We start from the raw sequence: 18204 nt of genomic DNA, 5'->3' as shown, positions 1-18204 counted from the left end.
TTCATAATGATTTATAAAAATATATTTAAAAAAAAATATATATATATATTTATAACACATTATAAAGCATTTTATATGACTCAAGTCAAGTCAACTATCATAATACTTCACATTTGCTGGTCAGTCCCTGAATTCTTTTTTTTATTTTTATCTTTTGCAAGGATCATAGTGTATTAGTTGTAATACATTATAATTGAGAGTGTAACAATACACATATTTGTATTGAACCGTTCGGTATGAGGCTCACGGTATGCATTACGAACCGAACAATACGTTTGAATAATGCTATTGCATTTGGAAAATGCATAAGCTGAAATTGTGGGAAATATAATGTTCTCTCGGTGGAGCCACTGCGCCCAACATGGCAACCCACCAGAGAGTGAGACCTTCTTTCACAGAAGCGCAACAGCAGCCCACGTGATAAAGACAAAACAGGAGTTGCTGCAGCTTCCTGTACACAAATTAATCCATCATTGTTCAAAGTACAAAAAGAACATACTTTATGATGGCTTTTTTGCTGTATTGAACCCTGCCGTACCGAACCGTGGCACCACTGTATCATATTGAACCAAACGGTTACGCTCCTAATTATAATATTTTCATAAGGCATTATACTGACTGTTATAATGCATTATCATGTAATCATTCATTACTTTAAGTTGTCTTTTGGTCCTAAACTGAAAAAAGTTATTTTTGACTGTTTTTATTTTTTTAATTGGTCCAATATTGAGGTGAAAGTGCTTGTTTTTGCCACTGACAGGCTCAGATTATTATTATTAATGTCTGATAATATTTTTGAAAGGATTCTACAGAGAAAAAAAATGTTTTTTCAAAACCAAACCTTTTCAATTGAAATAGCAAACAAACCAGATGACAAGAAAAGTAAAGAAATATCCTCACAGGTCGTGAGCAATATGAGGGCTTATAAACTGGCACAGGTGGCACTATGTGGTTTCATTTTCAGTTTTAGCTTAGTACTCCTAAATACTGAGGGGAAATAAAGCCAATGTATTTAGTATAAAATGCTGCAGCTGGCCACCAGCCAACTGTTCGGCTCATTTTCTGTGACCAGTAAAGCAAGGCCATATTAACAAGCTAGCTAACTAGCTAGCTGTCCCCTAGTTAGCTATCTAGCTATCTTGCTAATACCACAATAAATGCTACACTGGTATACAACAGTGTAGTCACCACTCGGACCATCCAGCTGCGTTGATTTGAATGGGAATGTCCTGAACAATTAACCGAGTTTGAACAAAAATATTGAATATGTTAATAACACAATAAAAATATAAAGAATTTTTTATCCTTCACTTTTATTATAACAGCAAACATAGTCCAGGAAAAAAAAGTATTTTGCATTTAAAGCTATCGTTAACAACACAAACTTATGAATGAAGACCAAAACCATGACCATGGTCTTTTCTTTTATATGGAACAGATGTAGTTCAAAATTGGAAAGAGCCCTACATGTAGTATGCAGGGGTTGAGTACAACAAATATGGGTTGAGTTTTCTGCCTGCTGGAGCAAAGCTGCTGTTCTCATGGGCCTGGCGGCGGTAGTACCTGCGGAGGGCAGGACTGCCGGGGTGGCACTGTCTCACATGGAGGAAGTACTCATCAGGGCGGCTTGAGGTGTAACCACAATCCTCACACACGAAGATCTTAGAGCGTCTTTGGCGGTAGGCATACTGTTGGTGAACGCTGTGAATCTTCCTCATATGGGACTCCAAAGAGCAGCGCTGTGTGAAGGCTTTCTCACATAGGTCACACTTGTAGGGACGGATACCTGCAGCAGGGAGAGACAAAACAAGTTTTTTTTCTTGTGCGTGTTTGTGTGGATCGCAGGGTGTTTTGTCAATGTCAAGGAAGGATCCTTCTACTATGGGGTCAGATCAGTCTCAATAATTGCAAATGCACACAGAAAGACTCACAAATGCAAACAGAAAGATTCACAAATGCGCACAGAACAATCCACAAATATATTTGATTTATAAATGCACACAGAAGGATTTACAAATAAATTTGACTCACAAATGCACGCAGAACGATTCACAAATACATTCCAATGCACACATAAATAAATTACGATTTATATAAATGTGAAAAAAAAAATCACCATCAGGAGTTTTATTTTGTTTATGTCGACTTTGAAAGAAGTAACAGTCTGCAATGTAAAATTGCTGTGTTTTTCAATGGAGCTAGTAGGTTTGAGGAGAGCATGACAGCTGTTTGTTTTCACATCCAACTCTGTGAATTACAGCTTTATTTAGTTAATGATTGTTGGAAAAATAACGCATTATAGGTCTAAACTAATATATATGGCTGGACCGTGCATGGTCAATTTGCTGAATTGTAGCCACATTTTTACACAGTGATAGTGCTACCATCTATAATATGAATTCATGGAATTTTCTGTAGTGTCCCAGTAAAATGTCTTTGTTTTTTTTCTCATAGACTGTGTGTGTGTGTGTGTGAAGTTCATTCGTGACCTGTGTGTGTTCGCATATGCCTCTTGAGGTCGAAGGTATCGTTAAATCCTTTGCCACAAAATCGACAAGGATGTCTCTTCACCAAGCTGTGGCACTTCAGGTGTCGAGTCAGCATGCGCTGCAGAGGGAATATCTTGTGGCACACTGAGCACACAAAGTCACCTGATCCGGGGGAGGAACGGGGACGGGGCTGGAAAGACAAAAGTTCTTGATGAATATGACAATATGGGTAAGGCATCAGCATTAGGATTTTTCACTTACAAGGAACAATTTCTTGTCTAAATAATTATCAATCCACACTATGTGCCAAGCATTATGTAAGCCCAGTATTCATATTAAATTATGTTTGACCTATTACGCTTTGTCCTATTACAGCCTGCAGTGGATATCAGGCTGTGCCCTCTGACAGGCAACACCATTCTCTAACTGTGGCCTTATGTTGTTTGAAGCTGCCTTAACTCGGCAGCTAGACACAGCCTACTGCGGGCAACTGTGGCTCATCGACATGGACTAGCGGACCGGGGATCGAACCGCAGATCCTCTGATTTAAAGACGACCCTTTGTGTAGCATTGTGATGCCTATATCCAACTGCTGTCCCGCTGTAGGTCTAAACTTTGTAGTTTAGAAACATATCTGAATGTCTGAATAAAAATATTCCAGAATTTGCCCTTTGACTATGTCTGATACTTTGAAGTACTCTATTCACAGTACATTCACAGTACACTACGTGGAACGGAACAAAATGTATTGGCTATTATCTAAGAATTCCACATGCAAGCCTCTTCATTCCCACTTTGCTGACTGAATTTGATGCTATATCATGACATGCAGAAAATCCTGGTATTCCAGCATTCTGCACTGGGGTGTCATTTAGCCAGTGGCGGGCCGTCAGGGCCTGCAAAGCCTTCTCTGCTGGCCTAAACAGAATCACAAAGTTATAGCTATTTTATAATTTAATATTTTTTCTTAAATACATTTAATTTTTTCTTTTATGTATTATAATTTATAAAAATATTTTTCCCATTATCTTATTTTCTCATTGCACAGCTACTGTGCTCCTCAGTTGCTCTGCTTCCAGTGCAGCTTGTTTTAAGTAGAGCTTTTATCCAATCAGATTTCACCTCTGTGTCTCTAGTAAGAAGAGAGGCCCCAGCCTGCAGACTCACCCAGTGCTGCCATGTGCAGTTTAAATTGAATGGGGACGATATTGTTGATTCAACCAATCAGATCTTTAGTTTGGGATTCATGGCCCCACCAGAGCAGTTTGCAGGCCTAGTTACGTCAGCTCAGAGTCCAGATGCCTCTCTGCCAGAAAGGTGCAGAGTGTGCTGTGATTGGTCAGTGGGCGGGCACGTGACTATGTGCCCGCGAAACATGATTGCTAGCAGAGCTTTGTAGCAGACAGAGTTCAAGTGGAAATATTTGAAAGACATTTTACCTAGCTTTGTTTTTTTAATATGAAATGGCGGAAGGAGGAGAAACGGATTTAGTGGCGGAGTTACTGGGAACGCTTTTCTCAAGAAGGACATTTCTGAACAAACTGGACATAGTAAGAAACGACCCCACAGCTAGCAGCCCTGACCAGCCAGGAAAAGGATTTGTATGCATTGTCAGAAGCGTTGCACATGTTATGGCTGGGAATGTGTTTCATTTTAACTGAGCGTCGGTACTTTTGGAGAGACTCGAGTGGATCTACAACTCGGCCCTTCGCCGGTCCATGGCCGAAGACGACCACCGAACGCGGTCGAAGGCGACCACCGAACTGCGGCGGAAAACGGACAAGCGACCGGCAGCGGAAGACAACCGAACGACGACGACCGAACAGCGGCGGACCACGGACAACCGACCGGCGGCGGATCCGGTTGGACCTCTTACTGGAACTGATGTACTGGGATTAAACTCTTTGTCAGCATATACAGCATTTGGTAAGTGAACTAGAAGCTTCGTTTGTTTACCTCTACTGTTCATTTGTCTATCGTGGCGTTTTTATGAATAGTATTTGAATGGCTCGTGCTCGTGTGGTGGAATGCGTGGATCCGCTGCAGGTCTGCTGGATTGATTTGTTGCTTTGTTGTCATATGAATATATGCGACTGCTCTTGTGAGTTTGTCATTGTGTTACATTGATTTGGACTATATTGTCCGTTTTGGACGCAGCGTCCCGTCATGCTCGTATTCATGTATCTGCACATTTTATTTCATTTGTCAAATGTTGCAGTGTTATGTGAATATGCGGCTTTTACACGAAACAAATAATAACCCGTAGCTGTGACGTCATAATGAGGTTATTAGAAGTGGAGAACAGCACTGAAGGCCCAGGTATAAAATCCACGGCCCGCCACTGCATTTAGCTTATTCCTTTCTAGGTAACTAGACAATCTCTGTACCACTACACTAAAGTAAATCTTACCTTCTACATTGGGAAGACAGATGGGCCTAAATTGTCCCATATCAACAGAATCTTTCTGTTTTGGATTAAAGATTCCTCCCACCATTTGCCAAGACCTAGGCATTTAAGCTGCTTCCTCCATGACACCCTAATACGTTTCCCTAAAAATCACAACACATCCAGAAGATTTTTATAGCTTATAGGGCACACCATCAGATCAAGGTATGCCGTCAGGATCGGCTGATGCTGACAATGCTCACCAAATTACCATTTCTTTCACAATTACCCTCTTTCAAAGTGAGGGCTGAAACATCCGTTGGATAGCCTCTTACCCCAATAGTGAGTTATTAAGTGCTGATGCTAACTCCCTGTCACAATCTTTATCTGGATGCAGATTTACTAAGTAAGCCTCTAACTCCCTCTTTCAGAGTTCCACAAGTCCTTACTGAATAATTCCTTAGCAAAACAGCATCCATAGCGCCTTCCTTTTTTCTTTTGCTTTTTAAAGGCTTTCTGCTTTCTTTAAAATTGCCAATTTAGCTTTAACGTCATTCTGCAGCAGATTCAAGCCCTCTGTCCTGCTATTTGTAGCCCTACTCCACTGCCTCCAGAGTTGCCTTCACTGTCCAACGAGTCAGTCAATCTCCAGTTACTACCTTGACTTTACTACCTCTAAAACTACCATTTGCCTACTCTAAATCCATGCCATATTCATAGATTAAATCCCTCATCTTCTCTGACTTATTTTGAATTGTCCCTTTCAGCACCTGAATAAACAGTTGCCCATATGCCCTTCATTTTAGCCCTAGGCCATTCTATTTTGGGTGTCTGCCCATCACTGCTGTCTTTCCTTGGCTGCCTACTGTCCCCTCTCTCCTGCCGTTCAGTGCTACTTCCTGCTTTCTTTTTAGTAGCAAGGATGTTGTTAACTTCGTGAACTTTGGTTACTAACCTGAAGCTAGACTTAACACTTATTTAAACTCTATCTCCAGTTGTGTTTCCTCTATATTTTATGGCTTCCACCGAAGTGCTCTCCCTGCTTGTTGGGAATTTCGTCCCAAGGTCAATAGCCGGGCTTTTTGCCATCCAGCCATGGATTGCCAGCCCATATTTTCCTGTCCAGTCCATCTCCTCCAGTCAGCTTTCTTTCCAGTGTGTCAGCTGCTCTATTCACAGCCGTCACTAGCTTATGCCAGTTATGACACTCATCAATACACAATAAAAAAGTAGGTAGGGTGAGCATACATATGGAAGCCCAGTCAACTTGCTCATATTATAAGAATGACACTACACTTAACAAGAAAATGGGACCTATAACCTTTGCTTTGTGAAGTCCCAGTGTAGTGGGATGGTATACGGAGCCCCGGAGCATAACTGTGGACCAGTCAAGCCTGTTGTCAGCCCCTGGTCCTCCTGATCCTGCCAAAGGTACTGACACTCTCATTCCTGCTGTCCCACATCCTAAGGTGACGACTGACTGAGCCACAGTTGAAGGCTGTTGGGTGTCAGGACAGCAGGGTGTCTGCTCCATAGACATTTCATTAACTTTAGGGCATAAAAGGAAACAATTGTTTGCTTAATAAGTGAATTAACATGGTCAAATTAATTACATCAAAATTCATACATACATATAAAAATGAATGAGACAGCTCAAGAGGAATAAACTAACTTGGCTGTCACTGCTTACTTTTGACAGTTGAAAAAGCTATTTGAAGATACTTTCTTACCTAGTGTATTATCTTCTTTCCACTCAAGCTGTTCTGGCTCTTTCCATTGCCATGCTCCACATGCCCCACGTTTCTTTTTCACAAGGAAAGACCTCGGCATCCTTTGAATTCTATCCGTCTTAGTTCTCTTTTTCTTCTACTTCTGTTGATCTTATATCTCACACTCAACCTCTGATCCTTGCAGCCCCACCACTTTTAGTTGTGTGGACCAATCTAGATATCACCTTACCTCCAATCCTTACATCCAAGCCTCATCAGTCAACAACCTGCAGGTAAAGTATATCAGCAAAATCACAGTGCTAATTTCCATAACACTCTCTGGGAAGAGTTGGAAGGTTTGGATCTCTAGAGAAAGGGGGGTGAGAGGCTCAGTATTTTGACTTATGTACACCTGTGTTGATGTGCGCATGCGCCATTTTAACTGGTCCCCACTGGTTTTGCATTTCAGGGAGTGAGAATCCAGAGAGCTTCGCATTCAAGTGGCCCTTGGCATGCAAATGTTAGCCCCGGACCAAGCCCTGGTCCTAGACAAAGGGCACGGTTTGAGTAACAGGAGCAAGTACAGAGGAGCCACAGCCTTAACTGCTAGGTAAATCAGCCCTTTCTCTTTTTAGCCTCTTTCTGTTGCAATTGTTTGGTGGGATTACAAGGCTTTAAAAAATCGCACAAAGATCATTCACACAGTACATTTAAGTACTTGCTGTCAGTTGGCAGTGTTCTTTACATGATTGCAAATACATGATGGTACTTTCCACCTTGATGTGTTGTTCCCTGCCACTGGCCCAGTGCATGCTGGGATAGGCTGAACTGAAAAGGGTGGTATAGAAAACGGAGGGATTGATGGATGTATTACTTTTATTTCCATTGAAAAGTTCTGCCAATGAACAACACATTTTGAAAGAAAACTCCACAACCATGTCTAATTGTCTACACAGTCAGTGCATGCTTCGGAGGAAAATGAACTGCATGCATCTTATTTTACTGGACTCTGCATGGCAAATACAAATGCAGCTCGAGACTAAACCCATCATGCAAATAGCAATAGAGGTCACTCCAAGAACATCAGGAGGATCATGTACAAACTGTACGGTAGGATAAACACACTTCTGCCCTGCCTTACTGCTGTATTTAGCCAATGTATGTCCCATATTTCAGCTGTGCCATTCAGTACAATATGGACAGTAAATAATATAAAAAATAAACACAGTTGCTCCTTTAAAGTGCTGTTCAAAGCTCACTGGGGAAGTCTCTTTTTGTAGTTCACTGTATATGGGTCTTCCAACATCACATTATAATTAACAGTTCATAATATTTACAAAATTAATTTGTGTATGTCTTTAGATGAGGTAATTAAATGTGCCTCTTGATAATACATCTCTTAATACTGTGTGATGATATGGTATGTAGTGTTACCATTTCCTAAAAGGCCTGCTAAGACTGTTGTCTGTACTGTGTGTTGTTGCCCTCCGGAGCTGCACTCTAACTGTATGCAAAACAGCAGCCTGTGTGCTGCAGCATGGAAATGAAATGGTAAAAAGGTAGCTTCAGCATTTCTTTGTGCTAGTGTGGCCCTGTCACCTGTCTAATTTCAAGCTTTTTGTAAAAACATATCAGGGGTTTGGTTCTCTGAAATCAGGCTCGGCAGATCTGAATGAGAAAATCAAGTTATTTGAATCACCCAGATTTCCTTCATATTTTGGGGAATGAGAATTCCCAGTGTGTCGCGCTTGCCTTATCTGTTTTATTTATTACTGTGCTTTTAATTAGCTCGACATGTCATACCCCTTCTTACACATTTCCAGCCTGCCTCTTCACTGTCAAACTGTCCAAAAAAGGGGAAAATGGCAACAAAAAAAAAAGAAATCACTGTCCTGGTGAGTGTGAACTAGATGCAAGTTGAGCATGCATGTATATGTTCATGTTGAGGGTGGGAGGCAACACAGAATGTCCTCTAGATGGGTCGATGACCTAATCCCACTCTCCACCCACTCTCCGAGCTGCACACACATGAATGAATGTGTGTACACAGCAGGCACATTGTCCAAGACTTTATAAATTACATTGGACCTTCTCTTCTCATGAATTTTGATTAAACTGTTTTTCAATAGCTGTTGTATCACTGGCTCAATCCTCCTAAGGCTGGCTTCGACAAACTGCTTATTGAACTCAGATAAGAAGCTTTCTCAGAGGTATATCATCCACAAAACTAAAAGCCCTAGTAACACTTTAACTAATGCTTCATAGTGTGTAGTTATTATAATCACTTAATTTATCATTTACACTTATCATTAACACTCATTAGTATGCAATTCATAACAACAATTATAAATGTTTTAGTCTTGATTAATACGCTCGTCTATTATGTGTTTCATGATTGTGTTTTCATACTTTATAAATGATGGATTCCCCATTTGTAAATGAAGCATTATATATATTACAAATGCATGAATAATGTACATCTAAATAAGTTCTTAATAATTTACTAACACTTTATAAATGATGTTATTAATCATCTACAACTCCTTAATAATTGGTTTGTATGAAAACACAATCATGAAACACACAGTAGACGAGCTTATTAATCAAGACTAAAACATTTATAACTGTTTGTTTGTATACAATGCTTTATAAATTATAAATTAAGTGTTTACACATACTTAACTAATGCTTCATAGCGTGTAGTTATTATAAAGTGTTACCGCTCTGGGTAAGGCTATTATATTTACAGTGCAAACAGGGAAATATTGATAAGGAATGTGTTCACTTTTGTATAATTGCATAGTTTGTAATGTATTAACGTGATATCTAGTGATATTATGCTCAGAATTGTGTAGCCTGGTATAGAGACATTAAGAGAATGAGGAACAGCAGAGAGATTGTGAGCTGTAAGAGGAAATGAACAACATTTAGATGTGGCTAGTGATGGCTATTAAAGGGACATAGCTAGTTTAACAAGATGTCAAGTTATTTTCACACTCTCTCACACACACACACACACACACACACACACAGGCACCCAAAGTTACATGTTAACACGCACAAACACTATGGTTACATATTCAAATACATCCCCAACAGCAAAGATATACCTCTGGCAGTTCATACCAGATGTTTTAGAGTTTGTTTATGCAAAGGAAACTTTTCTGTTCTGCACAAGGAAACATAATATTACTGTATGTTGTGCAGATATATATATATAAATATAACACATCTGGCGTTTGATATATAATATGTTTAAAAACATGCCAAATAGCATTGTTATTTTATAAAAATGTGTTCCTCATTCCTCTGAACTCATGTTTATTCAGTCCTTTGGAGGCAGAAATAATGAAATTCACAGTTCTTGTATAGCTATCGTAGCATTAGAAGGAAATGAAGCACTGGTTAGTAGTGCTGTGACAGAGCCTGAGGGATAACTTTGTTATAGACTAACATGAACATCAAGTCCAATGCATTTGATAGCATATGCAAATGATTCTGTGATTTCCATTTAATTACACAAAAACCATAATGGCTGAAAACTTTTTCAGTATTCATAAAAAACATCAACAGTGAGCTACTTTAATAGTTTGGCAGTTCCTTCTTTTAGAGATGACTCAGAACATTTTGCTGTGGCTTCCCTTCAGTAAAATAAAACTCTTTACTACTGCTGTTGTATATTGTAACTAATACAGTAATATTTTTTTGAGCCAAGAAACACAATGACATGGAGAGTTTTACTGAACCACCGCATGTGACGCCTCCAACTCTTTATCTGAAGTAGTCTAAATATTTATGTGAACAAGACTCATGACTAGAGTGCAAATGCAGTGAATCTTGTCGTCCTTCACCCCCCAACACACACACACACACAGATTCAGCAGGGAACCACTTGTACTAAAAGATATTCCTCCCCACACAAACAAAACTGAATGAAGGAAAGGAAGAAAGCAGACAGAAATCAGAGCTATGCCAAAGAGAAACAGCAAAAGAGGGAGGTGTGAAAATAAGAATTTAAAAGAACGAGTGAAGGAGACGAGAACAGGAAGAGAGAAAAAAAACCTGTCTAGGAAATGAGAATATAAAGGCAGAAGTGCAAGTGGTTGGTGCTAAACAATGTCATGAGAGAGAGCATTAGAGGTGTGCAAGAATGACAGCAGGTTTGATTGAATAGACAACAAATGTACTTGTGAGAGGGGGGATTCAAGTTGATGAGAAGAAGCAGATTGCTAAAAATACTGAGTACAGCTGGAATATGGGGTGAGTCATTCTTTAATAACAGTGATAATGTTAGTCTACTCTCTACTCTCTACTTTTTCTCCAACATAACTTTGACTGTCTCATGCTTAAATAAGTGAAAATATGTAGAATAGTAGGATACTGCTTTCTATCAGCTGTACATTTGACCTTGCTAAACAATCTGTCTAGTTCTGATCCATTTCCTGCTGTATGTCTGGAACTCATAGCAGCTGTTCTGTTTCTACAGTTGTCACATATAAAATTGAAATATCAGAGATGGATTATCTGTATTTCCTGTGTACAGAGTAGATAATTAAATCCTAAAAAAGCTTTTGAGAAGTTGGTTTATATCGCTGACAGGTAAGATATGCAGTCCATATTAGGTAGCATTGTGCTGAGCACAGGAAGTGGTCAAAACATGACAACCGTTTCTGCAGGAAGTAAATTGTTCCCACAGGTTACAAACCTTGCAAAAACAAGAAGACTGAAATTGTCCTAATGATTCATAGAGTATAGAAATAAGTATCTTGGGTAGCCTACTACTGCAAATATACCTCTATTTTCTATTTCTTTACTTTTTCCTGAAAACAATCAAAATGATTCAATATAAATACATTTAAGTCTTACAAAGGCCTGATTGCACTGGCATATCCGATGCCAAATGTGTAAATAGAACCCCAGAGATCGTTTTAATGCAGTCATAGACAAAAAAATGTGAATACCTATGTCTCGTAATTTTACAGGGGTTGAATGTACATGTACTGAGGTTCTGTACTTCAGTACTGAGATTCTTTTAACACAAAACATGCAGTTTCAAACCGGTTCAAATGTGTAACGTGGTAAGACCTACTATACTATATGTACATTAGTACATATAGTATAGTAGGTCATCATTCACCCACATGCATACATCGAACACAGCTTCGGGAGCGATTGTTGCCCAAGGACACATAGACTGGAGTAGCCGGGGATCGAAATGACAATCTTCCGATTGATGACGACCCGCTCCACCTCTAAGCTACAGCCGTCTACATGAACATGGTGCCCCAAAAGAAATTGGGCCAACTAACTAACAGCCGGGCAAGAATGCTTGCCTGTTGACAGTAGTAAAACTCAGATTCTGGCCAGATCTTTTACATTGCACTTTTCAAAGAAATAATGTATTATTTCAGATTATGTTATATATAATTTATTAAAATAAGCTAAATTGTGGCTGCTAATATGTATCGGCAACAATCGTTTTATTTTTTATATTTATATATAGATTATATATATTATTATATATATTTATATAATTTGTAGAATTTATCACTGACAGCAGCCTTTCTGCTGCATATTGAATACATTTTCTTTGATACTTCCTTACTTTTACAGGTAATTTTTAATGCTTTTAAGACTTTTACTTGCAATAGAATATTTTGACATTGTGGTATTACTTAAGTAAAGGCTCAGAATACATCCTCCACCAGCCGACCGTGAAAGAGTTTTGTTTTCAAAACACTCGCTGTTGAGTAGTGCTCTGTGTGTGTATATATATATATATAAATATGCTGACACATTGCTGTGAGAAACAGGAATGTGTCTACAAAAACGTATGTAAGAAAGAAAGTGACTAGGCTAGTTACCACTATGTTGTAGGACTTGACATTGTGTTTTACACCAAAAGAGTATTAAGGTTTGCCACACACCCTGTTGAGTGGGTCTTTCCTGTGTTTCATGTTCAATAAATAGATGAACTGGTGAACCTTTAGCCTTCATGTCTGAACGCTTGTCATCGATCTATCCAGACCAGTACCAGGTTTTATTTTACATCCATATTTGTATTTTTGTTGCCTAACCTTGACCACACCTTGACCATATTTAAAACATTTTGAATCGCCAATATAAATGTTCTATTCATTATTCTATTAAGCCATCCATTCATACTTTCTTAGGACAGGTGACCAGAAATCTCAGGGAGAACCTCTTTAAGGTGTCTATATCTATACTACTACTACTACACACAACATATCACACTATACACTTATTTTGTTGCTCTTCACTTCCTTCCACCCTTTGGTCTTGTACTTTGCATCTCATCATCTTTTCCTCATTATTTCTCCGTCCCACAGTGAGTCCAGTATCTGCCAAGTGAGGGCGACAGTCATGCTGTACAATGACGGAAACAAGTGGTGGGTGCCGGCGGGATCTGACAGTCCTTCCTTCAGCCGCGTCCAGATCTATCACAACTCTGTGGCCAACACCTTCAGAGTGGTGGGCCGCAAACTGCAGGCCGACCAGCAGGTACAAGACAAGTGTACACACACACACACACACACACACACACACAGAGAGACACAGCCAAACAGACAGTCACCTTCACGTTGTACACACACATAGTATAGTCTCTCTGGTAGAAGGTCACACCCACCGAACTTTGTGAATACTTAATTTGCCTGTAATTCACTTCCCTTAAAACACAATGAAACAAACACACAAAGTAGACAATGTAGCTTGGCACTGTAGCAGGAGTTTCGGATTGTTCATTGAACAGATTTCAGTTTAGTGAATTCTGACTATCAGAGACTAAGTTGAGTGTGGGCTGAGTGGAGGGCAGTGGAGACGGCCTCCTCAGTGGATCTGTTGGCTGGCTGGGATGTTGTTTTTGATGAATTGGAGCTCAGATTGGAAATTATTTCCTGTTGTCCTTTAGAACAATACAGTATCATTACCACCTGGTGGATTTTAGTCACATTACAGCCCTTACACCTTACAGGCTAATGCAATTCAAGCATGAAAAATATCAAAACATCACAAATGATTATACATTAGAATCAACTCACATCTGGCCTTTGTCTGAATTGCATTTAATTGTACATGGCATTCAAGCTATGACCCTCAAAGTCTCAAATCCTCAATACAGTCACTATCCTGTGCTTCCTGTTCATGTCAGGTGGTAATCAACTGTCCCATAATCAAAGGGATAAAGTATAATCAAGCCACACCAACCTTCCACCAGTGGCGGGATTCCAAACAAGTGTGGGGGCTGAACTTTGGCAGTAAAGAGGATGCTGCTCTTTTTGCCAACTCCATGGTGCATGCATTAGAGGCTCTCAATGCACCGGCGGGCACAGGTAAACACGGCAATGCAAGTGGGCAATTTTCACCTCAGCCATTTCTGACTAAAATTTAAAAAAAATGTTTGATAGTCCCGCAGTATAAATTACTTTGGCTGTGCTAGTATGTACTGAGAGATCATTTTAAAATACATCCATAATCAAGCAATATGTCTTTCAATATGTTTGAAAGAGTGTTCTATTATTTCCATTAAGCTAAAATCAAATATGCTTAATGACTCGCATCAAAAGTACTTGCATATAGAAATTCCATGAACTTAATAACATCTACTACAATGTATACCATGAATGTATGCTATCAAATTGATTTTGAGGCTTAAGTTTCGTCGGTTTTTTTCTGGACTACAAGCTTGCTTGCATCTACTGCTTTCTTTTAGTTTAAATAGCCTTTACTCAGCACACTTATCAAAACAATGTTTTTGCTCAGGCACGGCTCAGATGGGACCCTCTGTACAGGAGCTTGAACACCAGAGAAGGTACCGTTTATTATAAATAATACTGAGGCTGCAACTAATCTTAATTTTCATCAGGATTGCTGTCTTGATTTTTTTCAATTAACTGTTTAGAACATTTTCAGAAAAATATGTTCCATCACCCAAGTGGATGTCAGATTGTTTGTTTTTTACAATCAACAGTCAAAACTTGATTGAAAAATGCAAAGATATTCAGTCAACCTAATAATGCTCAGAAGAAGCTGGATCCTGTGTATGTAACCTCTGTAGGCTCTTGTGCTTCATAAATGTTTGAAATGATTAATCAATGAATCAACTAATTATTCTTGAGCTGAATGAAACTGCTATAGATTTAACTCAGCTATGGAGTAAGCCAGACATAAATATGAAAGAGCTTTTAACACTAACATTAGAACCATCTGACGATGTCTGTCCAGACTAGAGTGCCAGAGGCAGGACCAGCAGGAGAAGGAACGTCTGGAGAGGGAGATGCAGACCTCTGTTGCTCCTCCTGCACCACCGGCCGCTCCACACGCCCCACCGGTACCACCTCCACTCCCACCACCTTCCTCAGGACCATGCCCACCTGCCCCTCCACCACCTCCTCCTCCTGGGGGCATGGTCCCACCTGCACCACCCCCGCCCCCTGCTGGAGGAAGTGGAGGTAGTGGAGGTGGAAACGATCTGGCTGCAGCTCTGTCAGGAGCCAAACTGCGTAAAGCAGTCAAGGTAAGGTACATGCATTTTCACCTTTTTGTACTCCACCAATGCAATTACCATGATGCATACTTGCTCTGCTCTTTAGACTGTACCAAAGATGTAGCACAATTGATGTGTGATTTTGGTTTCCATGCTCTAGTAAATGACAGACTGAGTACATTGATCTATGAACCATATTTCTGAGAACAAGGTGACTGGAATTTTTTTGGTGTTTCCAGGATGAGGGAGCAGTAGCAGCCTCATCCCCAAAACCAGAACCCTCGTCTGGTGGAAGTGGAGGTGGAGGAGGTGGTCTAATGGGAGAGATGAGTGCCATCCTTGCTAGGAGGTAAGTTCTTACAAACAAGACATGTAAGACAGATATGTCTGTGATGATCTGAAGCTAGGGACTTCTGAATTTCTATTGTATAACTATTTTAAATAGAAGGAAAGCTGCTGATAATCCTGCTTCAAAAACGGTAGAACCTCACAATGTAAGTCTCATGTCAGTGATTTCTTTGGACTCATTATTGCACTCATTATTCTGTAATATTTGTGGAAGGAGCAGCATGATTTAAGATAAGAGTCAATGATAACTTTGGTTAATGTCTGTATATGACTACAGGAGGATTCTGACTCCTCAATATCAAAACTGTCAGGAGCAGGAGGTGAGTTGTGTCCCTTTCTGCCCTACGGGACTGTATTACAGCCACATGAATTGCTTTTCACTGTACCATATCATTGCCAGACCAAATCATACTTAGAAAAAAAATTATATATATATTCTTGTTTTATTCTTTGTCAACAACCAAAACATTGGATCAACTTTAGAATAAAATATGCTTAATATATTAACTCATTTATCACATTTAATTTGATCTTATGGCCAATAATACATATAATCATATTCCATCAGAAATTGATGGAAAGCCCAAAGAAAAAGCCGCTATCAATCCAAGGTAAGAGCCTAATCAATAAAGCTTTCACTATCCACATGATTGATCATTACGTTACATAACATTCCACAGGCACCTCTCATACTTGGTGCTAAATAACAGTCTCCGCTTAGACATCCATACAAATTCAAAAATCTTAGCAGTTGCCTAAAAGGATCTGCATGTTTTTTTAAACAGGCCCAAATCCGTAACCAACAATCAGAAGGACTCCAGCCCCTGCTCCTCCAACTCTACTTCCTCTAACTCCACCACTACCCCAGTATCCAGGTATCAGTCCCCCCTCTGTCCCCACCTGCCACGGTTCTCTCCCATCCTGAGTCTCAGTCTCAGTGATCTCTGCTTTGAATACTGACTACAGTATGAGCCAGTGAAACAAGCTCGGCACTGGTATCACTGCTGTTATCGTTAGTGCTGTGTTGCTTGCAAACGACTCATTACATCAAATAAAACATTCGACATTCGGTGGTTTCTGTCTGAGGCTGTAATTGTAGCAAGAGACTGAAACTGAGACGTGTTACTAAGCTGCTTTGGTGACAGTCTTCTACTTCACTGTTTCACTAAACTGGGGGAGGTTTTGCCCATGAAGTAAGAATATCAGAGCAGGTATGAGTATTACTATTCGTCTACATGAGTCATTAGTCATTGCTCCACTAATTCCACTAACTCCAGTCTATTGAGAGCAGAACAGGACATTTAGATTTTCAGCGAAATTAAACTAGCTGAAGCGGACTTGTTCAATTGTCTTGAGGATGCGGTTGCTCCTGCTGAAGTATAAGTAGCTGTTGAGACGAGACAGCTAGATTTAGATCTATGCTAAACACTGATTGCATTCACTGTTTTAACTGTCTGACTGCTGCTGTTCTGCCTCCCTCTTTCTCTCACTCTTATAATATTTTTTAATACCTGTTGTTCTTTCTGTCTGAAATAACTTTCTGTCTAAAATAACGTACGCTGTTTCTCCTGGTAAGTTCTATCTTGATCTCAAAAAGTCTGTTTTGGCCAAGGGTAAACGTGGTTCTTTCTGTTTTAGGATGAAGGTGGTGAAAATGAACTCTGATGGTGCAGGAAACAATAGTGAGATGGATAGAATCAAACAGGTTGGTTGCTCTTTTAATCATAAAACACCATCCTGCAGCTAGACTAACAAAAAAGTGTTATGACTGTGTTATAACTTTTTCATTTTCTTGTTCATTATCAACTTTTAAGTAATCAAAAACCACATAATTTCTTTGGCACAGAAAATGTTGTGGCTTTTGTTTATAATGAACAAAGATGCTAAAAACAATGTAAGATTCTGCATGTGTTTCCCAGTCGGGAATTTGCAAGCAACAGGGAGTAATGTCATCAAAAGCACAACAGGATGCCACTAATGTGCCATGTTATTGCATAGAGCTGTTTACTGAAATACTGATTGACTGTAATTATGATCAAGGATTTGACAATTAACAACTTTTTAATACCACGGTCTTATTGGTTTGCATATGTGTTTGAAGGAAATTCTTGAAGAAGTGAAAAAAGAACTTCAAAAAGTGAAGGAGGAGATTATCACAGGTGAGCTCTACCTTGTATGTTGTCCATTGACATTAAGTTTATTTATGAAGCTTATATAAACTATTAATATTAAAAGAATGATTTTGTGTTTAGCTATATTACTGTTTTTCTCTTCCAGCACTGATTCAGGAGCTGCACAGTGCACAGCCAAAAGGTGAAGACTAAAAGACGGAAGAATGGATCAAGAAAATAATTCATAGATGTGAAAGTGTTATCATGCAATGCCTGGACAATTTCTTTTACATAATAGAAATTGGGCTATTTTTACAAATCCCGACCAATATTGGATTTTTTAAGCTAATTTTTATATTTAAGAGTAACACAAATCCGATGAAGTCAATAGATTGGTCAATATAAAAAATGTTTAGATGAAAATGTAACATTCACAAACTTTTTTTAATAAGAATGCCTCTTGTGTTTTAAACAATTGTGGTATCAAGATTTACTAACAAGGACATATTACATCTGAAAAATAAACTTCCGGTGTTCTCTGGTGGACAAATGTGATGGAGACACCGTTTCTCAATGACCTCAAACATATCTCTGGCAATTCAGTACTACCATTTCTTATTACCCAGTACTTTATATGCAACAGGAAGAACAACAA

General features: G+C 39.3%; 2 protein-coding genes across 2 annotated transcripts; one reads left to right on the top strand and one right to left on the bottom strand.

Moving 5' to 3' along the window:
- Positions 1–1416: 1416 nt before the first annotated feature.
- On the bottom strand, positions 1417–6705 carry LOC306705240 (putative transcription factor ovo-like protein 3; the record flags this gene model as incomplete). The annotated part of the gene is made up of 4 exons (XM_079171945.1): positions 1417–1786; positions 2490–2679; positions 6236–6423; positions 6606–6705. The coding sequence occupies 4 exons, from the start codon at positions 6703–6705 to the stop codon at positions 1464–1466; spliced, it is 801 nt and encodes a 266-aa protein (XP_079028071.1). The 3' UTR covers positions 1417–1463.
- A 3972-nt stretch (positions 6706–10677) lies between these two features.
- Positions 10678–18204, top strand: LOC306704716 (vasodilator-stimulated phosphoprotein-like). The gene is made up of 13 exons (XM_079171211.1): positions 10678–10844; positions 12935–13106; positions 13756–13936; positions 14367–14415; positions 14829–15120; positions 15330–15439; positions 15536–15584; positions 15716–15758; positions 16007–16049; positions 16224–16313; positions 17077–17143; positions 17540–17597; positions 17716–18204. Exons 1-13 carry the CDS (start codon positions 10840–10842, stop codon positions 17760–17762), a joined length of 1206 nt encoding a protein of 401 aa, XP_079027337.1. The 5' UTR covers positions 10678–10839; the 3' UTR covers positions 17763–18204.

The sequence above is a fragment of the Pholis gunnellus genome (assembly GCF_910591455.1).
Source record: "Pholis gunnellus genome assembly, chromosome: 13".
Lineage (NCBI taxonomy): Eukaryota > Metazoa > Chordata > Actinopteri > Perciformes > Pholidae > Pholis > Pholis gunnellus.
The sequence above is the reverse complement of the archived record's forward strand: the minus strand, read 5'-3'. Positions and strand labels throughout refer to the sequence as shown.

What these genes read in the sequence shown, in the direction of transcription:
- LOC306704716 (XM_079171211.1), top strand. An exon ending in AGTGCCATCCTTGCTAGGAG is followed by an intron (nt 15,440 to 15,535) that starts GTAAGTTCTTAC and finishes TATTTTAAATAG; the next exon opens with AAGGAAAGCTGCTGATAATC. An exon ending in AAAGCCGCTATCAATCCAAG is followed by an intron (nt 16,050 to 16,223) that starts GTAAGAGCCTAA and finishes TTTTTTAAACAG; the next exon opens with GCCCAAATCCGTAACCAACA.